Raw genomic sequence first — 26479 nt, 5'->3', positions numbered from 1 at the left:
TATGTTCATGTATATAACTGGTTAATACGTTTTTACATGCTAAAACTGAGACAAAAACTATTTTTATGACATTGTTTTACTAATTTTTTTCAAAACTACAGCCCCTCAGTATTAGTAATATTTCAAGGGAAGCTTTCTACTATCATTATCTTCAAACTGTGTAAGTTTAATGTAAATCTGTGAACATTGTGTTTTGTGTTAGAAAAAAGTACATAGACCCTTTAAACCATATCTCGTTTAACAAAAACAAAGTTATCTCCTCACTCCTGTTCTGCGCTCCTTACACTGGCTCCCTGTGTCTCAAAGGATCCAATTTAAAGTTCTCACTCTTGCCTACAAAGTTAAACATGGTCTAGCCCCTAAACATATCTCAGAATTACTTATTCCCAAAAAGCAACCTATGTGCATCTCATGTTATCCGATTATCATCTACCGCCCACCTTGAATTAAACTCTGCCAAGATCTCCAAGGTTTTTTTGGCAACTTCTACTAAACTTGCAAAGTTTTGTGCAAAAAAAAGCTTTGCAGCATCAGTTTACCCAGATCCTTCACCGAAGTCTCCAATTGGGTTCCTTTATAGAGCAATCTCGATGTAAAGACCACTATTGTCAACATACATAATGCATAAATAAACTCATACATGTTTCATACATGTGTGTATCCCTTATTTGTATACAAATTTGCTATGAATGTGTACCCTTCAGATGCTTGCTTTTCAGTAGAAAGGCATATTTGTAAAGAAAATTTGGAACTGGCCGGTGACATCTTAAACAAGAATTATTCCTCATTGAATTTGTGCTATTTATGTCAGTGTTTCAAATCATATGAAGTCTTCTTGCATGTACATGTATTATTGCATTATTTGACCACTGTAAAGCTATTTGTATACATACCTGAACCTGGTCTTTTTGTCTGTACTGCTCTACATCAACAAGTGAGTTTATAACACTGTGAAGTACAGTCTGATTAGTGTCTTCACCACAACGATCTCTGCCAACCAAAAACAATAGCACAATTAACTTCAACTCATAAATACCTCAAACAGTTTTGCTATTCCTATTGGTGGAGAGAAGGTCACGTGGGTGTGTATAAACCTTTGTGTATGACCAGTAAAAAGTGTTGAAACATGGGCGTGACACATGAGCTTGCACCTGTGATTATAATACAGTTTCTTCATTCCAATTGGTCGAGAGCAACGGCCAGGACAGTTGTGCCACATCACGCGATATGCACGACGCGCACGTCATTCCCTTATAAGGAGTTGTTTACCCGATCTCTCCTGTGATTCAGCGTGAATCTAATAGCGGGAATTTTGAAAAGCTGCTCTTGTCAAAAGGAGTTACTGCAACAATGGAAATGGGCACTTTTCACCTGTAAGCACATACCGCGACAACAATACTCGACTGATTGTAACAAACAAGGTGTCAAAATCACAGTAGTTAAATTGTCCGTCTCCTGGTATATTCATTTTTAGAATACAAGTAACAAGTTTAAAATTATAGGTGCTTTTACAACAGCCGAGTTACTTTTTTTGCTGTCTTTATTTATGTACGACTAGCATTCCATGTCACGGCGGACACTTTCTTCGCAGGCGACCTTTCACCGTAGTCAGGGTTGTTGATTAAAAGAATCTTTATTCGGTATATAAAAGAAATAATGACTGCTTAAAGACAGTGGACACTATTGGTCATTGTCAAAGACCAGTCTTCTCACTTGGTGTATCTCAACATATGCACAAAATAACAAATCTGTGAAAATTTGAGCTCAATCGGTCATCAAAGTTGTGAGATAATAATGAAAGAAAAAACACCCTAGTCACACCGAGTTGTGCGCTTTCAAAACCTCAAATTCTACATCTGAGGTCTTGAAATCAAATTTGTGGAAAATTACTTCTTTCTCGAATAACTATGTCACTTCAGAGAGAGCAGTTTCTCACAATGTATTACATGTATACTATCAACGTCTCCCCATTACTTGTTACCAAGTAAGGTTTTGTGCTAATAATTATTTTGAGTACGTACCAATAGTGTCCACAGCCTTTAACAACCATGGTTATGCCCTCAGCTTCGCTTCAGGCATGGTCATAGTTTTGACATCACTTTGGGCCTATAATTTTAACTGTGCCCCTCATAGCAGTCAATATTTCCATATTAATATAGCAGATATTTTGCTCAGGGTGCTGGGCAAAAATTGTGAGTCCTGGGCCGGTCGCCCAACACCGCCCACCATGACTACAACAAAGCTGACCTAGATCATTCCCAACATTGGTCGTTTGTAGCACCCTGTACGATACTATGAATAGGCCCGGGTATGAGCAGAGCAAGGGGATGAGGTTGTAATTACGCTGGTACTAGGTAAATTGATATACATTCCTCTGCGTTGTGCTGCCGGGAATAGTGAAGGAACATTTGGGGGAATCTTTGCGCCATCATCTGCTCTTATTGCACATACAGTAATTCACTCATTTAATGTTTGTTTCCTCCTGCAATATTATTACCAAGGTATAACAAAACAACTGTTGCATGCTGTTACAGAGTCCATGGGTTTTGTACACCCGAGGGGGCAAATGGCACCCTCTGGCCCTCATGCAATGTTAAACAGAGCATCGTGCACCAATTCAAAGATAATAACACAAGATTTCGGCCAGACCCAGAAATCTTCAGATAACTTTTGCTGTAATTATTTATTTATTACTTCTTCACCGAGCAAAGGTTGCGATCATTAAAAAAAACACTGGTACATGTAGTAGAGTGGATAAGCTCCCATATTATGAAGATAGAGTGCACTTTTTGAGAAAAGCATGAAACTTCTTGCATATGTAGTTAGTTTAGACCATAAGGATCAGTTTTAGATGTGGAGAGAAATCAGATTTGACCTCTGATAACCTTGAGAGGTCAAATTCAAAATGGCCGCCAATCTGCCTATTCGAATGTAAAAACACGCTTAACTTTTGAACCAAATAGTATAGAAAAATGCTTAAGGTATCAGTTCCCACTAAATTGGGGATGCCAATTCATTTGGTTATACTTGCAAGATCACCAAAACTTTAGGTTTTGCTTTAAGGTCAAGGTCAAAATTGACCCCAAAAATGCCAAATTTGAATGTTTACAACATGTTTAGCCATTATTTGTCATGTGTTCTCCCCTATATTCTAAAATGTATCTAAGGGTGATTCCCCTGCATAGTCCCTCATCTTAATCCCTTTCAACATGTTCAATTAGTTCATTCCATTAATTAGCAACTGACCGTTCTTTTTCTTGTAACTGACCATATGCATATAGTTCATTCCATTAATTAGCAACTGACCGTTCTTTTTCTTGTAACTGACCATATGCATAGCATGGTTAGTGGGCACTATATGCGCGATGCATGCACATAACGTGGAGTCGAGTTCAGCAAATCATAGATGCAGCTGAGAAACTCCCAATCTATTTATGCATCAAGGTCCATGCAGCAACAAGCTGTTCAATCTAGGAATGTGTGTCTCCTATGACAGGCTGTTGCAACACTCATCAGACATTGCCAATGGTGTCTCCCAGCAGTCTTAGGGTGGAAGATGTAGTGTGGCTGTGGACTACATCGACTACAATCCAAGCTCTGCCTGCAACTGCAAAAGATTCCTTCCACGGCATTGGCATCTCACTTATGCAGCATCCATCGCAGGGTGGAACTGAACGTAGTGTACCTGTGTTTAGTCAGGGTTGCTCTTCCACCAAGTCAGTACGGTCACCTCTGCCATCAGCCCACATAATTGTGCCACCAGCAGCCCTCTAGACAAAGTACTTGAGTGCGCTGGGTGTACAAAGTTCCGTGAGGCCTTCTAACCTCTAGGCAGCTGCATCTGCTACAAAGGTGTACAATGAAACGGCACTCCATGAACATTGTTAAGGCAGCAGTTCAGACTTTGAACCAACGTCAAATTATGTCCTTGCTGCTGATCAACCCCTGTATGCTCGTGCAAAGGAAGTTCAGTGGACCTACATGTAGCTAGCCAGACACTCACGCAGAGGATTGTTTCATAATCATTTTTGGTCGTTTACACAGCAAGATGGCCACATTGAAGTTGCTGGGAGACTGATTTGAATATGGTGGCTCGACAAAAGCCCTGGTGTGGCTGACATTGCAAGTTCTGGAATATCCAATTCTTTCATACCATGTTACCAAGACCAGCCATGCACATTAGGTCACAGCTGCAAACCTTTTTACACTCCTCCAACAAGCTTACGATGGTAATGATGCCATTAAGCCAGATAGTCCGCCTCTTGAGGAGTGGTGCACATGGCGAGCAAAGGACTGTGTCCACTTTGACTACTGGCTCAAGAACCTGTCATTAGAGCTTCAGGTCTCTTCGCTTCAAGCTGTACGTAGAATCTCTGGCACAGATTATGCCCTGGATGTTTGCCCTATTAGGAATTCTAATAACATGGACAACAGAAGACGTTGCGTTTTGCCAACAGAAGGCGTTGCGGGCCAAAGTTCATTGAGTTATTTCTCAATGTGTGTTGTTGACCGATCCTTGATTCACAAAGATTGTGCTGCAAACGGAGATCAGAACATGTTCAAAACAACTGATTCTTAAACCACAAGTTCATTCAAATGGTTGGTGATGGAAAATGGATAATTAAGGGCACAAAGTAAGAGATAAAGTTGTCCAGTTTTAGGGACTTCCCTTTTTTTGTTTTAAGTTAAAAAAAAATTGTTTACCATACATGCAGCAGGCTAGTAAAAAAACCTTTGGTAGACCCGTCCGGCGGGCGATTGAAAAGACAAATTAATCTGATGGGTGGACAAGGTTGGTGGAGTCGTCCACGTTGCACGAAATTTTCAGGGTGAGGGTAGGATTGATCATTTTTCCTCTCTTTTTTTTACTCGTGCACAAAAAAATTTAAAAAATGAAATGACAAGAATCAATTTCAGACTTTTTTGCATGCACTTGGTTCGAAAAATAATTGTCAATGAATATCACAAAGTGAAATATGGCTTTTCTATAATTTTACAAATTAATGTGCTCCTTTTTGAAATGGAATAGTCTAGATTTTGCGGCAATGATCGGACATGTGTCCAATCATCCCGAGATGGGCACAAGTTCTTAATTTGTTTCAAGTAACTTGACATATCCGCTTATTAAATATCCGTTTTACTCCGCTATATTGTTGACTTTATTTTTACTTTTATATCTTGTTAATTAGTATTACATTTTCAACAACATATGTAATTTTTATGGTCAGAAGGTACGTTTAACTAAAATAATGGCCAAAACAAAATCTCCCCAACGTAAAACTCCATAAGGTTGGGACCAAAATGGTCCCGGAAGTTCAGTTTCTCGCGAGACTTGCACAGTCTATTGCAGGCAGTACGCAAAGTAAAAGGCCCCGCTGCTGCGGGCAGTATGCACGCTGAAGGGTTACACATGTAAAAAAATAAACCGTGGAGAATAGACTTTGTATGTAACCAGTGCATGTAGCATGGTATGAAACCCTTGTTTTAATCCTTGTCAGGAAAGTCACTTTACCATGAGATATTGTCAAATGATGAGAAGTTTCAAACTATGGTGTTTACTGTACTTACTTGTCTATCTCTCTAAGAAGCAGGTCTTCAAGATTCTTCCTTAGTGGTTTGATCATCAGTCGCTTCCATATATCCAGGGCCAACTGCAAATACAAAATTAGAAACTACAGTTGGGTGATATCAACTTTGCTTTCCAGTTTGTAGCTTGTGTAACAAAGAGTGACAACAGGTTCTGTGAAAACCCATGGGATTTATGTTAAACCCCCAACTCAACAGAAATGTGCCAAGTAAAAACTACTATCCTGTATGATACAGTTCTTAAGAAGAGTGCCATGGGTTAACCACTAAATAATTTTCAGGAAGTTACATGTATTGTAAAAAACCCTGACCTTTGTCCCTCCTCAATCACTTGTTTTAACTCTCTTACGGTCCATAATCGGGGATAAATGACCCAAGAGAAAAAATGACAAGTAGAATTACTGTTGCAACATGTTGCTGATGTGGAAGGTGTTCAAAAGATAGTTTAATAGCCATTGAGACAATTAAATTGTATGACTGACTGCACAAAACCTCTACATTCATTGATTGAAACACATTTTAATTGAATAAATAAAATGAATTGGAGAAAATCAGTTCAGAAAGTCCACCCCATTGCAATGAACAATCACTGAAGCCCGTTTCAAACAAGGTTTCTAAACGATAGTCATTGGGTATGAAATCGCATACAGTGTGATGTATGTCTAATAAATTGCATAACACCCACACAGCAACTCTTAAAATGTGTACCTTTCAAGGTGTACATTGTAAATATTTTCCAAAGGGGGGGCACAGCTAGCCCATTAGACCCACCACTTATTGCCGCTTATTGGACCTCCCACTTATTTCTGCTAACAATTTGGACACCCTGTTTTTCAATCCAGTCAAAGTTTGACACATTTTTATCAAATCCTGGCTAAAAGCCTGCAGACATGCACGCACATTATTACATGTAGTGAGCAACCCAACGTAGTTCAGAGTGTGACAGGTTCAATTCCTAGAGTGGTGTCTTTGACAGCAGGGTGTGTACTCAGTGTTTTTACTATTTACATTAGTGTTGGGCCAAAAACAAAGTGAATGTTGCTCTACATACCCTACTGCAAGAAAACACTAGGCTGTGCTTTAAGTTTTCCCCTAGTAGCATCATTAAAATGATGCTACTAGGGGACCCCTTAGAATTAAGATTTTTAATTGTTTTTTTTACAAATGACACTGTAATTTGACTCTTGTTGAAGGTCTTTACCTCACCAATATCCATGAGTTGCTCCTCCCCAGTATCCAACATGAAACCAAATGTTCGATCAGCTTCACTCATTTTCTGTCTCTTTATAAACTGCTGATTTAGGTAACTATGAAAAAGCAACAGAAACTTTCTCTTTATTATCAAACCATCAATTAGACAATTAAAACCATCAGCACAGCTGCATAAGAATAAAATGCCATTTAAACCAAGCTCTCAATGCAATACAAATTACTGAATTTCAACTTATATAGGCCTACATGTACATCAACAGAAGATTTTCCTTAAAAACTATCAAAAAACTGTTATGAAATTCAAACAGCTCTCCATTGCGTGTTACCAAGTAAGTTTTTATGCTAATAATTATTTTGAATAATTACCAATAGTGTCAAGTGCCTTTAATGGTATGGGTATTTTTTGTCTTCAACATATTAAGATGGGCTATACAAAAGATTTGAATCAATATAAGACCATGATTATTAAGGGAATAAATATGTGCTTGGCTGGTTTTAAACACTATGTTTAATACCGATTGCAATCTGGATGCGATAATTACCCGAGCCATAGGCGAGGGTAATTATCAGCATCCAGACTGCAACCGGAGTGTTTAAAACCAGCCAAGCACAATTTTATTCCCATTCATAAATACCTTTTCCGACAAAAAACATCAAAACGTTTTGGTCCTAAATTTAAAAAAAACGCAAAAATTATAATTGTTCAATGACAAAACACCGCTCCAGCTATGAAATGGTAAGGCCCTCTGGTGAAAACTCCTTATAAGGAAATTGGCGTGCGCGACGCACGTATCACGTGATGTGGCACAGGTGCTCCAGCGATTGCTCTCGACCAATAGGAATGAATAAACTGTCTTAACAGCACAGGTGCAAGCTTGCGTGTCACACCCATGTTTAAACACTTTTTACGAGTGGTATATCATCTGTTAAACACCCCCACGAAGTGTTCTCCACACACATAAATTGGGAGGGCGGGCCGCCCTCCTAAAACTTAGGCTACCCTGCCCAAAAAAGGACTAAGAGACTATTTTTAGACTGCATATAATAAGATCAAACGAGTACCTGACAAGCCAAAACCAACTTCAAAACTACAGCATCAGAAATGCGATCGTAAACAAACGTTAAAACACGATGTACATACGGCCACATGGTTCGCAGTGCACACAAACCAAGCACATTATCGACGTCGCCGCCACCATGGAAATACCCACTGCATGCACAGTGCATGAACAATCCGCACGCTGTAATTGGCTGTTGATAGACTCCAATACAATACGCACGTTCACAAACTGAGAAATAATTGCCACACTGTGTTCCGCACGTTGGTACAGAATGGTACATGTACAGCCGCAGCCTCAAAGCATATTCAAACATGTCGACTTTCGCCCATTAAGGGCGTGTGCGATGCGGGGCAAAGTTCGTTGATAAATAAATTGTTCGGTGCGTTACCGATCGTTAAATCTCTATGATTTTATTGCAAAATGAAGTTCTTAACGACGGAACCGCTAATCACTAATTCATGAATATGGTTTTGGATAAAAAAAGAATTATTTAGGGCCATAAATTTGGGAAAAACATCGTCCAAAAACGTGGGGTTTTTTTTCTTCCCCCGTTTTGAAAAGTGCACACGAAGGCCGTCCCGATCACCAGCTTTCTAAATTCCGATGAGCAGCATGCCGATCATTCTTCTGAGGTTTATTGGCGCAGCATACAAAGCAAAATGTTTGACAAATTGCAGTCATATCAAAATGGGTGCCATTTTGATTATGTCATATTGACATGCGCCATTTTGATTACGTCATGCCGCCCTCCTAAAAAAAAGTCTGTGGAGAACACTGCTTACGTGATGCCCTCTGGACCAATCACACTGGATAAACTGTCTCAGGTATTTATGAATGCTGAACTTAAGTCAAGTAAAGAACAAGCTTACGAATACAATTGGTCCAAATAGCTGGCTCCTTTACTATATTCTTCCCAATGGCGGTGATAAATGGACAAAAGACTTTCTCCAGCTTGACTAACATCCTGTCAACATGTGAAATATCAAAATGAAGAAAAGGAAAACACAAAAACAAATATTCAATAGAATTGTGGAAACAAACACTAGGTGTTCAGATTTCATTGGCAGATTGGGGTCAGTGTTATGTTAAGTTTTGGAAGTTTCACATCCCGGCTTAAATACATGCAATGTTTCAACTTTATCACACATTATTAAGCGTAAATATAAATCATTGGAAACTGCACAGGTGTAAGTCATGTGATTGATGTCATCAAGATGCCACTTCATATTGTAAATGTAACAATGTAACACATCTTGGCCTCATTAAATGGAAGGTTTCAGCTTGACCAGATATTCTGTTACATGTGTATTAAATAATGTACTATTATCATATCAATACTACGTTTGATTCGGCCAGAAGGTTATATTGGTAGTTTCCTGTGGAAAAGTTTGCGAAGGCTGATGTCAACATTTTGATCAAAGTCTTGGATAACTTAACCATGACACTGGGTACATTCCGACAGCTAACTTTCCAACCGTCTGCTCTTGGAGTTGTTTGACTCGGGCAAAATTACCGAGACCCTTGGAGTGAACTAACCGAGCTGGCTCCTGCGTAACATTTGACCACACTTTATGAACTCAAGTTCTTTGTTTTCTTTGATTATTTGTTGATAAGAATTTCGTAACGTCCATCGTTGTCAGTTTTATTTTTAAATAACTGCTTATAAGGGAAGGTACACGTTTGGTAATTACTCAAAACAAATGTTAACTTAAAAACTGACTTGGTAACGACCATTGGAGAGCTGTTGATCATATAAAACATTGTGGATAACGAATCCCTCTGAAGTAACATAGTTTTTGAGAAAGAGGTAATTTCTCACTAAAATAATAAAAGACTTCCAGCTAGAAGTCTTTTATTCTTATCTGAAAGCACACAAATTCGTCCAACAAGGGTGTTTTTTCTTTTATCATTTTCTCGCAATTTCGATGACCAATTGAGCCCAAATTTTCACAGGCCTGTTATTTTATGGTTATGATAGATACACCAAGTGAGAAGACTGGTCTTTGACGATTACCAAACGTGTACCCTCCCTTTAATCAAAAATTTAATATCAAGTATAATTGAGTTTTTATCCGTATGCAAGATGAAGCCTAAAAACAGTTTTTAATAGGGTTACACATTTTCTGGTTTTCGGCTTTATCTTTCGCACTTACATTATTGATAATCTAAATAATTCCATATCAAATTGCGCCGTTCCGTTTTTTTAAAACAACTTGTAGGCGAAGAGCATGCACACCCGGGCTCCCCACATGAGGCATGCTCCGACACAAAAGGTCCCATTACGTGGCTAGGAAAATCTTCCCCCTCCAATCGTGTTTTTATTGCTTGTTGTGTAACATGTATAAGGGGATGCGGGGCCACAATCAAACACAAAGGTACCAATACTCGGCTACCTTTAGTAAATCTGATCTAGTGGTTGTTGACTGCATTTACTACAAATCGCCGCCATATTGAAACTTTTGATCGCAACTTCCGAACGGGGCATTTTCTAACTAAATAAAACTGTGTATCCGAAAATTTCCACTTTTTTTTCTGCTGAAGAGTTGCATTCCTGATTTTTGCTACATCAAATTCTTCGATAATCTCAGCCTTTCAAGATAAAATGTGTCAGCTTCTTTGCGCCTGATCTCGGCCGGTGTAATGTCACAGACGGATGGGAGATTTAACCGAGACATTGCGCCTGCACTGGAATTTCGGGCTCGGTTAATTTGACCTAGTCAATGCTCCTGGGCACCTTTGGCTCAGTTAAACTAACTATGCGGCGTGGTTAAGTTACCTTTCAGGAAAGTTACCTGGGCTGTTTGCACTAGACTTGAAATTGGTAAGTTACTAATTGGCTCGGTTAGATTGCCCAAATTAAGTCCAGTGAGAACACGGCTTTAGTGGTTCTTGAGATATGAATGTGGAAATGAAACTTTCAACTTCCTGTCTGAACCGTAAGTCAAATGGGTTCAAACATTATTTGTTGTAGGCCTCTTCCATGATTTATAGATTGATCAAATAGCTTCTGATGTTTAGTTTTGATTTTTTTAAATAATAAACTTTCATGAAATGTATTTCGACAAATGATGACGTCACAACTATTTGATGATCTTCAAGTTTTAGTCTACATGTAACTACATGCAAAATTTCACGTTGACGCAAGTTTCACAAGTATGCCATTGCTAACTGACAAATAACTCTTAGGAAGAATGAAAAATAATCATAAGACAAAAAAATGAACAACAATAATACATGTAGATGTTCCGCTTTTGCCAGAACACATGAAAAGGGTAAAGTTATCCATACCTTGTGTAATGCTTCTATGTGTTCTTCCAGAAAAATCTTAGTTTCTTCATACAGGCGGTTACTATGTGGCTCAGGAAAGGCTACGCACAAAGCATACACATCACTGACAATACTGTACATTAAGGATTGTTTGTTTACTATTGGACAAGCTGGGCTACCTCCAACATTATACAACTTAATGTACGTACCATCAGGGTTTCAGACATTTTTGTTTGCCCAGGGAATCGATTAATTTTTCAGAACTGATGGAATTCATTTTCAAGTACATTAGATAGGTTTCGCAAGTGTACGGATACACATACAGATACCGATATGTCAACACTTTGTGTGTTCACGTGATGCATATCCGCGACTATCGTATTTTGTACACACGTTAGCAATGGATATGGGAGTTCATACACATCGTAGAAAAAACGGATACTGTTTCGCAATTGTATTTTTGTCCCAGATCAAAAAACATTTCCCATGGAAATTCTTTCACTGGTATTGTGCTTAATATAGATAGAAAATTGTTAGTCATTTGCAAGCAAAACAATGAGAAAATGCAGTGTACAAAACACAGGGTCTCTTTCGGTCATGTTTGTCAGAAAAAATTATGAATGCGAGTGCACTCAAGTGATACATACCTTAAGTTTGCCAAACAAAATCCAACACGCGGCTGACGTGAATGAATACGATTATCATACCCGTATGATCTCTATCTGTATCCGCACGCTTTCGAAACCTCTCCATTGTTAATTTTTGGTTTTTACCCATACACCAATGTGTGTTAGAACTGTATACTCAGTACTTTCCTGAGTACTATGAAGAGGAAAAAACCAGGAATTTTACTCGGGTGGAATTTGAACCCACGACCCTTGCAACTCTAGAGCAGTGTCTTACCAACTACCACCGAGAATGCCCGGTAGCTACAGGCAATTCCAATCCTATGTTTTGCACCTGGTACCCCAACGATATATGATATCTATGTATTTGCATCGGGGATAAAGGTGTATGGGTAAAAACTAAAAATGAATGTTCTTTATCCCCGATGCAAGTTTAACATCTATCTCTCTATCTATCTCTCTATCTCTAAAACAGAAAATGCACCAGTATTTCATGTATTTGTTGTTCTCATGCCAGAAAATGAGATGTATTTTGATGGTTATAGCTTATCATTGGATTTAAAGATGAAAATCAGAATCGAAGGAAAACATCTCTAATTCTAAAATGTATTGTTTAGTTTGTCCAACATGTGTAGAAGGGTCTCTTCTCATTTTAGGGTAGGTATACAGTGTATAAATAAAATGAGCAACTTCGGGCGAAGAAAACAACATTTTTAAGAACTAAAGCTCTAAATCAGTTTCATCAAAATAAAAGAAGGCGCACATATCTGACTTAAAAGAGACACGCTTACATCAAAATTGTACTGTAAAAATTCATCCGTAAAATGCGGTAGCATGTGCAAGAAATAAGAGGATAGTTATTATTTGCGCGGAGTAACTAGCACACCTGACTCAAGGTCAGAGTGTATAGTGGGTTGAGGTTCCAGCAACTTGGGTTACTAAGAAAGACGACGAGCATCTATCACTCAGATGGCCAGAGTTGTTGTGCAACACAAAAATGAACTCAGTGAACAATAGTTTATGTTCCTTCTACTATTAGAAAATCTCACTTTACACAACAAAGTTTTAAAAGGATACGAGAAACGATCATTCCATGTTTTCCTCTTGACATTTCCCAGCTGTATGACTCCTTTTACAGTCTTGAGTAACCTGTCCCAAGTTTCATCAAAGTTGACAACCCTGGGCTTCAAAGACATCACTATAACGTGTTCCCTTAACGTTCAAGTTACACTGCTGAACAAATTTTCGCTGAAAACAAAAGCAGTGTTTCAAATGGATCATACAACAAATGAACAGAGTACAAATGAAATGAGTACAGAATGTGCAAATCCCTTGGCAAAATTCGATGCCCCAATTAACCTATTTTTTACATTATTATTATGAATCATTACCGGTACAGTAACTTTTGCAGTTCTAAGAGAAAATACCATCTGAGTTACTTTTAAATGGTACAACACAAATCATCTGGTTATAATCGAAGTGTCATGGCTGAGCGGTTAAGAGCAACACTCTGGTGTTTCTGATCAGCAGAGTGTGGGTTCCAATCCCCAGCCGTGACACTTGTGTCCTTAAGCAAGACACTTAACCAGTTAACCATTACTTCGTCCTTCAGATGGGACGTAAAGCCTTTGGTCCCAGTGCACTTATCAAAAAGAGAAGAGGTTTCCCCTGTGTTTATGGCCATGGCTGCTGTTATGTAGTTTCCCTTCACTGGTTGTGTTTCCCTTATAACGGTTTACAAGGTGCTACATAATTGAGTCTCAGAATCCATCACAGCAATAACCTAGGCCCCTATATTTCTGAAATTTTGTATATCTTACCGCCCTGAGTACCTTTTTTGGTAGATACGTGCGCTAATACTTTGGTATTATTATTATTATATTATAATAATGATTGAAGATGACAACAGATTCACTTCTTAGAAGACACACATGGTATTTAACAAAACAATTGTTTTAATATATGTTAATTTTGCATTGGGAATAAAGAATATCATTTGGGGTTTTTACCCATTTGTACACCTAGATGTGTTAGCACTGTATTGTAATATCCACTAGTGTTATTATTATACAATGCTTCAACACTACTGTTTGTTATTGATGTTAAGTGCTTCAACGCACATGTGAGAATCTAACATGAAAGCACACACATGACGTTAGAATATTGTCCGTGTCATTTTACTTAAATGCGTCCTAAAGTACCTGTCAGATCATTACATGTATAATCAGGACTTTCCCCGTATTCTTTGAAAAAAACACAAGCATAACTTGGATGTGATTCTTAACCACGACCTTTGCAATTGCAATTCTAGAGTCAGTGTCTTACCAACCAGACCACCGAGATTGCCCGGTGGCAAGAGGAAGTTCAAATCCTACTGTATGTTACGCAGCGGGTACTGCAATATTGAATAGATGTTAAATTTGCATCTACAATAAGAATATCAATTTTGCCTGTGATATTTTTTCACAAGACTCGGGAAAGTACTGAGTATGCAGTATATAATTTTAGTGATTTACGTTTTTGTCCCACCATGTTGCAAAAGTGAGTGTCGGAGTTTAGCAGTGACTGCCCCTGGGTAATCTTTTGCAGCGATCATGATTAGCATAAAAATACTGTACACATGTAGTAATCATACGGGAAAATGGAACAGGATGTGTTTATTTATGGGAGGGTTATTTAGATATCATGCTTATGACTCTTGTGCACATATTTAACGGTAAAATTACGTTCAAATGTTCTGTTCAGTGCATTTAAAAATTGTTGTCGTGAGTTGTCGTGAGGGGTCGTGAGTTGCCGGTATTTAGTGCCACCGTATATAAATTATAAGGTAATTTACAGGTGCAGGAAAAGAAGGAAAGAATTTAATGATGGTCAATGACACACATGCAAGAAGAATTGAAAATTAATATCTTCTCACTTTGTAAATTGTAGAATTATTTAAGAAGGCAACAAAAAAAGCAAACTATATCGTAGGAGGTTCTGTTTTCGAGGTGTCCCTAAAATCGTGGCAAATCTTTTACCTCTCTGTGCGCGATGTAAACAGTCCCTAGATAAAAATTGTGTGGTTTTATTTGCCAAGCAAAGAGTCTCCTCTCCCTTGACCAAAACTTATTTGCCCACCGAAAAAGTTTCATCAAACACTATTTCAATTCACAATTCATGATGATCAAAATTATGTGACTGAATGTTTTGCTGAGCATTCTTGAAAAAAAATACCGAGGCTTAAAGAAGCCATGTGCCTTATATCATATTCTAATATTTTTGGAGATTTTTATTTTTTAACCCTCATATATCAATATTATTATTAATATTAAAATTTAAACATCAGCTTGTTAATTCAATTATCACTGTTTATTTATACGCTGTATTGTAAATATTAAGAAAAAAAATTATTTAAAAAATAAATAAAAATTTGATTTGGAAGCCAGTAATTATTCACACATTTTGTAATTGTTTTATTTTTTTTTATTTTTTGCAAGTTACCATGGCAATTTTTAAAATTTAATAAAAAAATATTTTGAATAAAATGAAGGCAACTGCTGGCTATAGAGTCATACACAGAGTCTCAAAGAACACTTGTAGTCACTGCAGATGTTTCTTCCATGTATGGGTTCACCGGGAAACCATACTTTCTCGTTTGTCGTGAAAACAGGAAAAACTCAAAACAAATGGGGACAGTTGAAGTTACTCCTAGAACTGTTTCGGTTTCGTCCGGCTATCGTCTCCCGTTGCGAGAGGCTATCGTCTCCGGTAACGGGAGACGATAGCTGGACGAAACCGAAATAGTTCTAGGAGTAAGTTAAAGTCATCGAAGATCGGTGTGTGGTGTGGACATTTCAATGTCCATCAAGTTTTAATATATGTTTGCATACTTCATATAAACAAACGAAGATAATTAGGGCATCGGTTGATAAATGGCATCATTATTTTTTTCCCAATTCAAAGAAAAAGGCATAATAGCGTGAAAACTGGTAAGCGGAGGATATAATAAAAATTTGGTTACAAAAAACAATTTTAACATCCATCCCATGGCATGGTCCTGGATGATGATGATTGATGATCACATCTTTAAATAATAATATAGGAATGATTAACAGATTAAGTAGTATATACTTGTCTTTACTTCACGTGGAGATTCTGCTCTGCCCTGCTCTCAAACTAAAGTTGGGTTCTGTTTGTGTCGTGTGATCCTCCAAAAGAAGAAGATGCAGTATGCCGTGGGTTTAGCTAGCTCATTTGATGAGATGACCACCACACACACAGCAAGCAACAAGAGAGACAGGAAGAAACTGCGTGGATAGCGCCCTCAATCTTCAGTACTTATAAATTATTATCATTTTGTTTTGTGCTACGGCAAGTGGCGGCATGCACATCACACACTCGTACTCCCTTGTTTAACCATGGAGGAAAGTTTGTATTGATAAATAATCCTGTAATAATGCGGTCTCGCTTACTAATAAATTAATGAGTTTTAAAAAAAAATGAATATAAATAGGAGTACAGTGTCAGTTTGTTCTCTTATTTTGGTTCAATTGTACATTAAACACTAAAGCAAAGTTGCCATTTTAGCCCAATTACCACTTGTAATGGTAAGAATAAAAATGTATGCACTATTTACATCTAGCTAGCTATAGCATAAAGTTCGTCTGGTGTGTGTCGTCGTGTCATTTTACTGCAAGATGGGAAGCAGTAATATAGTTGAGTACGGACGACGTGTGGAGTGTGGCCATGATGGAGCAAAACACTAGCCATGGTGTGATCAAACTGCATACATCAATCAAGTCATGGAGGTAAAATCTATTTCTACTCCACTCCATCCATATGATACTACTTATCCTGTCACTGTGTCATGTGTTTTCAGTAGGATAACAGGAAAAATTTTCACAATCAAAAACTTTTTTCTTTTTATTAAAATCATCTATCCAATTTTTTAACAATAACACTTTCACTTCATGGTGTGTTGGAATTTTTTAAAGTTTTGGTTTTACGTTGCGAGAGGCAGTCCGCCATTAACAGTGCTTATGCATGCACGACATTGGAGCAACGTCATATGTTTTCACACCTTTCATTGGTTGGTATTTTATTGAATATTCAGAAGCTAGGGGTATGGCGTGCAAAATAAATCAAACAAAACTACTTAACAAATTTAATTACATTTTTGTCCTAATAAGGCATTATGGCTACTAAAAATGTTAGAATCCAGAGATATCATAAGGCATGAAAGTAAAACACCCCCCCCCCCCCCCCCAGATGCACTAGCACTTCATAACAATCCGTTTCCCCCCATTTCAGACCAGTAATGTTTGGTTTCAGGAGATAAGAAACCAATCTATGATATTTTATCTTTAATGTAGACTTAATAAATATTTATTACGCTTATCGGAATTTACTACAGTATGCAGTAAATCAAAAAAAAAATGTTTCATGTCATTTTCACTTAAAATATTTTTATATTTTCCCCACATTTGCACACCATAGAATCCCAAATAGTAACCACCTCACGTGATCCATCTAGTACTAAAGCAGAATTGTACTTTTTGGATGGAACGAAAAATGCACGGTGAGTGACTCAGCGTGCAATAATACTTTTATTTGCTATCACGTGATGGACAATCCTCCAATACAATGGCAAGAATCTGCTTGGGTGTTATATAAAATAGACTAATGGAGTATAGGCACATGACATTGATTCCAATAGAATAGTCCCAGTGTTTTTTTTTATGCGAGTGTAGCGAAGAACTTTCAATGTTAGATGTGCCATCTTGTTTAAGAGGCTGATTTTGTAACATATTTCGAACACTCATTGTGGTTGCAGCCTGCTGTGACTCAGTGCTTGAACTTCATGCACAGGTCTGGAAGGTGCGTGGAAGTTCGAGTGCCTTGTCACCGACGGCAAAACATGCCACACATGTTCAAAGTTAACATATCTGCCCCGCCTGAAGAAGATGGCACATACCATTAAGATGCTTATTTAGACATGTTAGAGCCTGATCATGCTGGTTGGTCCATTTCCTTAATAACTGGGAATGGATTGTTTTGCTTTTTTTGTAAACTGTGTAGTCAGTCTAGCTATGGTGCCGACATCTTGAAGGTGCTCTATGATCTCGAAAATAGTTTTTGTCTCGGGAGACAAACATAATTTATCATGTACATTGCCTACAGTGTACTAGCACTAGTAGCATACGATGATAAAATAATTTCCGTCTCCTGAGACAAAAACTTTTGTGACATTTAAGGTTGGGCGATATCACGATACTATCGAATATCGCGATATTAATTTGGAAACGATTTTGATATCGGATGGATTTGGTTTTAATCGAAATATCGATAGTCGCGATATATCGCGATATATCGCGATATCGATTAAATATTGCGATGTATTGCTAGCTGAGACATCTTGCACCCCATAGGTTTGGAGTAAAACCAGAAGAATAGGTCATTAGAACACCTCTCTTATGCTATGACTGTCTCTTCTACAACTTTCACTTGGAGTTACAAGACTGATGATGTCAAATTTAATTAATCGCGATTATATCGAATATTGCGATATATTGTCGGCGATATATCGTGAATAAAATAAATCGATATCGCCCAAGCTTAGTGACATTGTTTTACCAATTTCTCAAAAACTACAGCACCCCAGCAAGTAATATTTTTAGGGAAGCTTTCTACTATCATTATCTTCAAACCGTGTAAGTTTAATGTAAATCTGTGGACATTGTGTTTTGTGCTACAAAAAGTACCCAGTCCCTTTAAAGCCATTGGACACTTTCGGTATTAAAAAGTATTGTCCAAGGCCCACATTTCGTGTATCACAACTTATATATAAATTAACAAACCTGTGAAAATTTAGGCTCAATCGGTCATCGGAGTCGGGAGAAAATAACGGGAAAACCCACCCTTGTTTCCGCACGTTTTGCGGTGTCATGACATGTGTTTACTATAATCCGTAATTCTTGTTGTCGAGAATTGATAATTGTTATAATGTTTTCTCAAAAAGTAAAGCATTTCATGGAATAATATTTCAAGAGAAGTCTTTTACCATTACCTTCTGTAAACCCTGTAAGTTGTTTGTAAATTTGTGAACTTTCTTTTTTTTCTGTTCCGAAAGTGTATAATGGCTTTAAGGGATGCGACAAAGAGCTGCGATTATTGCAGCTAATGTTATCGGAGAGTTAAATAACAGTATTAAAGTGACTGTATTTATTTTCTACAGATGGTGACCAAATTCGTCCAGCAAACAAACAACAACAGTTTTAGAGTGGTGTGAGATGCAGGATTTGAAGAGATGGCCAGCCGACATCTGCGTTGTTTCTGCTTTGGACTGGTGGTATCATCTATTACATGGGCTATCATCATTTATATGTTTTTAGCTGAAGTAAGTCAACGTGAACATGATGCTGTACAAGGCAGCAGGCGTTTTCCCCATCGATTGGTCATCAACCATAAACTTACAAACAATATAGAATTACCAGCTGAAGAACTTTCCAAAAATGATGTTTACGATGACTTTATTAACAAAAACATGATAATTGGGAAAGTGAACATTTCGAATGACCTAAACCCAAAACAAGGTATCAGCCTGAAAGATAGTGACATTACGGATTTGGGAATAATAAAAACAGATGGAGATAGACAATTGCGTGATGAAGGATTCAGAAAACATGCTTTTAACGAGCTTGTCAGTACGCGAGTGGGTTATCATCGTAATGTCACAGACACTCGAAATCCTTTGTAAGTATTACTGTATGTAACACATTGTACTTTAAGACTGAATCATACTTGCCACTATTATTTCCAATGTCAAGGGTAATATCTTTAAAAAAACATGTTTTTGTTTTTACTTTGGTGAATTTTTATCTGAAAGTTTGTGGTGTCGAGTTGCTTTGAGTTCCCTTAAAGATGATTCTTCCCTTCAATATATGGCAATATGACTAACTGTTTGTTTCTATGCGATAGTCCTAACATACACATGTAGGAGGAAAATACATGTAGACTGTGAGTCTCGCACATACTGGAACGAGAAAACATGTCAAAAGAAGAACATGATTTTTTTCTGAAGTCAAATGATTGTTTGAATAAAAACAGTCATGACAACCTTTTTGAAATATGTTTTTTGCATTTATTTTAAATACACAAATAGTTTGTTTTAAATTATTAAAACAAAATTAATTAACATGTATACATGATCTTAACTTTTTAGAAACCCTCTTAATGTACATTTACTAAAACCTTGTTTTTGTACACAATACATTAATGCTTGACACAGTTAGGAGGATACCTCAACGACAAATGAAAATGCTTTTCATCCCACACGTCCAAAACAAGCATCCACATAAGTTTTGTGATCGGAAATTGGCAAAATGCTTAATTTTTCGCAAGTAACTGGAAGCTGAATTCAAAATTAATCATCATGCTTTCTTGGTTATATTTTTGAATTTATTCTACTTTCATATTGTTTATCACTTATAATATTAGTTTTATATTCACAACTACATGTAATTTCATGGTAATAAACTACGTTAAACTAAAATAACTGCCTATACAAAATCTCCTCACAGAAAACACGTAAGGTTTGGACCATAATGGTCCCGGAAGTTCAAATACGTGCGAGACTTGCACAGTCTATTGGTCACCTGTAATAATAATAACATAATAATTTATTCATTTATATTGCGCCCATTCCATAAAATGTACACAAGCGTATAACAAAATAATTGTAGGCAAGTGGGCCTATAGGAAGTTGGGTTCAATCAATCAATGACATAAAATAAACTGATAATTACAGTGTATAAGCTATTAAGATGCTTAATTGTGTTGGCTCTTTGAACAAATGGAACTGGAAGTATACACCCAAAAAATGAAACGTGCAGCGATTTTCTTTGCGGATCTGTTCCGAGCAATCAATTTACAAGCACTTGGTGTAGTTAGTTAGAAATACTATTGCTTTTGTTGAAGCTATGTAGCTATGTAATTAAAAAACTTGATTGACCTGCAAAGGTGTAAGCTTAACTTTTACTTCGCTAATTGGCAAATAAATTACAATAACTCACAGAGAAAGGGTCTATAAATTCCTTTAATGCTGTTGGAAAACGCAACGTAATTTTAATGTTTACCAAACTGTCAAGGCAGCTTTGCAAAATTGTCAACAACTGATACACGGACTTCATTTTGCTATTTCTGTTTGTGTTTTCCATAGATGTAAATACAAGGTATACTCAACAGATCTACGTGCAAGAGTAAGTGTGATAATTTGTTTCTACAATGAAGCATGGTCCACTTTGCTACGCACTGTGTATAGTGTACTGGATAGGACTCCAAGGAATCTCATTCATGAAATCATTTTGCTGGATGATTTCAGTGATTTTGGTAAGAAGCTTTATCATCTTACACTGGGCAAGCAAATCGTTTATGAAGGGGCAATGTGGTGCTGTCTGATCATGTTTCCTGAAGTCGTCACTGTGTAGGATGCATGTTGGAATTTCATTAATGGAAACCAAATATGTGTACATGTAGCTAAACCAAAAGAACTATCATTGCAGTCACTTACTTTGTGTAGGCTCAACTTTAAATACATAACAGGTACACGTAGTTTCATCCTGGATCGCTAAAGAAGCCTGTTTATTTTGGGCCATAATTAATATTACCAAAGGTCCATACCATGGGTTGTCAAAGTATGCTAAAATTATCTTTTCATATTGTGACGTCACTTTGCTTAGACAGTTAAGATCGATTCGCACAAATGCTCAATCTTAGCTCTTTGTGAATTTTGTGTGTGTAAATAAAAAAATTCCAGATACAATGACTGCTAGTGTCAAAGCAACTGACATGTTATATAGTTTTGAACATTTCATTTTTAGAAATAAAGAAGTCAGCCCATCTTTGTTACATTTATACTAGGCATATCCATTTAAACGATAATAAAATCCACAACTAGGACACAATTATGAACAGCCTTATAGGGTAAAAGGTAGACCTACATTGCTTTAAGATGAAATTACAAGGGAAGACAAATAAAACTCTTTTAAAGTCTTTAAAAATGTATTCATATAATGAAATAAGTTATCTTTCGATAGGGCCTTAGCAATGAGCTTTTTTTCTCTGGTCAACATGGTCAATCTGCTGCGTGTAAAAAAAACCACCTTGAAGCCTTTCATGCTTGAAAAAATTTATTTGTTTTATGAGTGATAAATAAATTTTTCAAATAAAATATCTTACAATAGGGCCTTCGCAATGAGCTTCTTTGGCCTATCCGCCGCGTGTAAAAAATATACACTATCTTTTAGCGTTTTTTTGGCTGAATGGCGTCAGTGCAAAGGTTAATGCAAAAACCTCAACTTTGAAATTAAAAGAACATGAAAAAATGAATGCATTATATATTCATGCCATTTAATATCACCCCCTTTTACTCGCCTCCTGGTCAAACAAAAATTAGTGAGCAAGTGTAACACAAAAATTAAATGAAAAACTAGACATTGAGAGTTTGTGAACAAACTCAAGGTGTTCGGTTTCCGGGAGTAAAAGCCTGGATTAAAAAACAAATATTACACCTTGCTTTGTTTTCAAGATTTGTAATAAATGATTCAAATTGCAAAAACTGTCAAAACAACATGATTACGTCATCTAGTAAAAGTGTATTTTTGGTGACCTTATCGATAATATTTTTGTTAAACCAGACCTTTGCCAGACTTGTATGCTGTGATGGTAAAGCATCAAAGGATGTATATTTCAACCTAAAAGGTTTAAACAGGTCAAAAAGTCAACAAAAGTTCACCAACAGCCATTTCTGTAAAGTACGTAAACCCCTTTCGTATGATGTATGGATTGTCAAAATAGCTTAGTTTAGGAAATATGAACTCAGGAAATATTAAAGACTGCAGAAGAGACTGTAAGGGGCATGTATGTTTTAACCGCCTTGAACGAAGACTATTCTTCATAAAGCTTTTTCGCGCTCTATGGATGATCACTGGAGCGTGACTCTGCTGCACCGCTAATACACTACACGTTGTGTGTATTCTATGCACATACCAATGGGGATTTACGTTGTTCTTTAGACGTGAATTTTGAAATTTTCAACCTCTCTTTTGAGCCGGAAGACAAAATCAAAATGGGGTCACTTCTTTGGGGCGTTTACGGAGTTTTCAATTAGTATTCCGATGATGTTTCGATTGTAAGAATCCCTCGTGTAGATCAAAAGTTATGATTTTTTTGAATTAATAAACTTTGAATAATCATAACTCAAGAATTGATGATGTCATCATGACGTAACTCAAACGGTTTCTTCTCCTAATAAATCGCTAACTATGTGTGAAATTTCAAGTTCATACGAGTTTTGACAAGATGTTTTTGTTGGGGGACAAGGGACGTAGAGAAGAAGAAGAAGAAGTATCAACTAGATATAGTGTTTGTAGAAACAAACACTAGGTGTCCGGCTATTGTTGGGTCAGTGTTTGAATCAATAAAAAAAGTGTTGTTAATAGCTCGTCAAATTGCAAAGAAATCAAAACCAAACAGTTTTCTCGATGTGAAATAATTTTATGGTAAAGCATAAAAAAGTGTACAACCTAAAAGCCTTTTCAACCTAAAAGCCTTTTAATAATGCCTTTTCAAAGCATTTAACAGGCACTTCTGGTCTAAAAAGGTCAAAGGTCAAGAGAAGGTCACCAACATACCCATTTTTGTGAAGTACGTGAGGCCCTTTCATATGATGTATAGATTGTCAAAATAGCTTTTGTGGTCGAGGAAATGTGAACTGATGAATAATGACGACTGGAGAAGAGACTAACTAACCGGAAGGGAAATGTTTGTTGAAAATGCCTTGAAAACAGACTACGTACGCAAAGCCCTTTCATATGATGTAGATTGTCAAAATAGCTTTTGTGGTTGAGGGCATAGGAACGTATGCATAATGACGACTGGAGAAGAGACTAACTAACCGGAAGGGAAATGTTTGGTGAAAACGTCTTGAAAATAGACTATGTACTTAAAGCCCTTTCATATGATGTACAGATTGTCAAAACAGCTTTTGTGGTTGGAGCCTTATTCATAATGACGATTGAAGAAGAGCCTAACTAACCGGAAAAGAAATGTTGGTTGAACACGCCTTGAAAATAGACTAAAAACGAAGCTATTTATAGGAGAAGAAAAAATTAAATAAAAAAATAAATAATACAAAATTTGGTCGCCAATTGGTCTCCCATCCAAGTACCGGTACTGACCAAGCCCGATTTTGCTTAATAACAGTGATCGGACGGGAACCGGTGTTATCAACGCAGTACAGTCGTAGTTAATATACAATAAATTCGATTTGAACCAGAAGACGAGGTCAAAAGGTTAAACACCTTGAACGAAGACTATTCTACATGAAGCTTTTTCGCGCTCTATGGATGATCGCTGGAGTGTGACTCTCCCGCACAGCTAATACACTACACGTTGTGTGTATGCCCAAGTGTAACGTTTATGCACATACTAACGGGGGATTTACGTTCTTTAGACATGAATTTTGAAATTTTCAACCTCTCTTTTGAGCCGGAAAACAAAATCAAAATGGGGTCATGTCTGTGAGGCGTTTTCAGAGTTTTTAATGCCCTTTCCGATGATGTGTTGATTGTAAAAATCCCTCATGTAGATCAAAAGTTATGATTTTTTGAAATAATAAACTTTGAATTAGTGTATCTCGTCAACTGATGACGTCATCGTGACGTAACAACTTCTGTATCATCTAAGCTGGTTATTGTCTACCCACATGCAAAGTTTCAACTAAATGCAAGCTTCGCAACTATGCTTTTTCTTGCGGACAATCGACTCGGAGAAGAAAATTAAAAATGAAAAAAAAACGGAAAAAAAAAACGAACAATAACAAAGAGTTGTTCGGGCTGTTGCCCGAACACCTAATAATAATAAAAAAAAACGAACAAAAATAAGAGTTGTTTCGGGCTGTTGGCCCGAACACTCAAAAAATGGTATGGGGTGCAAATAATGTTAAGATTTGTTTAAAGACTTGCTCGCCCGTCCCCCTCACTTTTCAGTAGCAATCAACGCCCTTGGCCTTGTATGCACATGTTGGTATATTTCTTTTAAGATCCTTTGTCCTACATCTACACATAAAGGAACTTTGTTGGTTGACCTTCAATTTTATATGTGGAAATGAAATATGGCGTCTGAATTATTAACTAGAAATATCTCTTTTTCAGACCATTTGAAAAATAAACTTGATGATTATGTTTCTGCAAATTTGTCTCCACTGGTAAGAGTACTTCACAATGATCAGAGGGAAGGTTTGATCAGGGCACGCACCATTGGAGCAAGGCTAGCTACAGGAGATGTACTCATGTTTTTAGACAGTCATTGTGAGGTGAGCCTCTTTATTGTTCTTATATTGCAATAACATTGATAACCATAGTCAACAACAAACCACCCCATAATGTTAATCGGCAGCAAACAACACTAGTGGCAGACATCCATCAATCAACATGTGAAAGTATAGTTCACTTGTAATGTATTTTTGTCTTGGTTAAAGCATAGAACATTGAAACTACATGTATGTTACCACTAGGATAATGATGTAGCATATTTACACATTAATGTGGTGCACAAGGGATGAACTTCCTGGTAGGTTGGCTAATGGGTTTAAATTTGGAATTCCGGTTCTTAAATCTGTTTGTTTATGCCTTTTTGTACAACTTCAATCCCTGGATATTGCAATTGTGACATTGCTGGGCTTTCCAGTAGGGGGCAATATAAACATATAAAATAGCTTGAAAAACAACCATTGGGCTGAAATATGGACACACTGTACATGTACAGTGACTTAAATGCAAGGTAAGTCATATACATGTACATGTAACGGAAGTTTTTAAAACTAATGCAAAAGCTCAGGATTCTTCTGTGCCCTAACCTTATATTTCAAGGATGAAGTTTGTGCTAAGAATCCCTAAGATCCTTCAATATAATAACCAAGGCTTTTAGGCCAACTTACATGTGTGTAACTAAAAAATGGTTGTTACTGTGTTACTGTGTTACCTGGTTACTTTAAGTTATTCTCATCCATACAATTAATTACCCTAGATTGAATGTTCAAATAATGTTCACAAGTTTCTGGGGCCAGGTGATTAAATGTTTGCTTCTAGTATTGCTCATACATGTTCTACCGCTTGTTCAATCTTCAGGGATGAAGCTAACAGCTGTGTATGCTACAAGTACATTTATGTTTTTTTGATACGTGTTGAATTTCCGAATCTTTTCCAGTTTTTTTCTAGATAAATTAGGTTTTTTTTAAGGTAAGATGACATCTTTTGTCAGAACAGCAGCCTAACATTAAGAGGGAATTATGTGATCATTTTATTTTTATTTTAGTGGTTTTCCAGTGATCTCCAGTGCTGGAAAAGTTAATGGTAAAAGAGTTTGCATTTTATGAAAACCCATGCAAGAAGCCATTTGCGCACGCACGATTCACGGGACATTCCCATCTGTCTCAGACATCATTCTTGTTGGCTCTCCCAACCACGCTAATTGGAATTTTGGGAATGATAGTGGACGGCCGTGCCAGCCAACCTTGTCGTTTTGATGTAGGGCTTGTTCGAACTCCATTTATTTCCTTTCTCCATGGTAAGACTAGCTCTGCCAGTCTATTGTAAGCAAAAGATCACTCAGAATCTCAACTGAGAACCAAATAGAAGTTGCCTAAAATGTTTGACAGTAGCCTGTTTCCTGACCTACTGCATGTAT

The 26479-nt window shown here is 37.1% G+C and overlaps 2 protein-coding genes across 3 annotated transcripts in view; one reads left to right on the top strand and one right to left on the bottom strand.

The window, feature by feature from the left end:
• LOC139948722 (cullin-2-like) overlaps positions 1–16013 on the bottom strand; it is a 96819-nt gene extending 80806 nt beyond the window's left edge. The window contains exons 1-7 of one of the 2 annotated variants that reach the window (XM_071947003.1): positions 15866–16013; positions 12830–13000; positions 11148–11250; positions 8729–8823; positions 6788–6893; positions 5569–5651; positions 894–990 (exon numbers count right to left, since the gene is read on the bottom strand). In XM_071947003.1, coding sequence (XP_071803104.1) covers positions 894–990; positions 5569–5651; positions 6788–6893; positions 8729–8823; positions 11148–11250; positions 12830–12948 — 603 coding nt within the window. In that variant the 5' untranslated portion in view covers positions 12949–13000; positions 15866–16013. The remainder of the gene's footprint in view (positions 1–893; positions 991–5568; positions 5652–6787; positions 6894–8728; positions 8824–11147; positions 11251–12829; positions 13001–15865) is intronic. The other variant, XM_071947002.1, reaches the window with a different exon arrangement.
• Positions 16014–16109: 96 nt separating this feature from the next.
• Positions 16110–26479, top strand: part of LOC139948982 (polypeptide N-acetylgalactosaminyltransferase 11-like) — a 33547-nt gene continuing 23177 nt past the window's right edge. The window contains exons 1-4 of the mRNA XM_071947367.1: positions 16110–16542; positions 18969–19486; positions 20952–21121; positions 24946–25106. Of these exons, the coding sequence (XP_071803468.1) occupies positions 19041–19486; positions 20952–21121; positions 24946–25106 (777 nt within the window). The 5' untranslated portion in view covers positions 16110–16542; positions 18969–19040. The remainder of the gene's footprint in view (positions 16543–18968; positions 19487–20951; positions 21122–24945; positions 25107–26479) is intronic.

Source organism: Asterias amurensis, chromosome 16 (assembly GCF_032118995.1).
Source record: "Asterias amurensis chromosome 16, ASM3211899v1".
In the NCBI taxonomy this organism is placed as follows: domain Eukaryota; kingdom Metazoa; phylum Echinodermata; class Asteroidea; order Forcipulatida; family Asteriidae; genus Asterias; species Asterias amurensis.
Note: the sequence above shows the minus strand (reverse complement) of the source record. Positions and strands in the feature narration are given on the sequence as shown.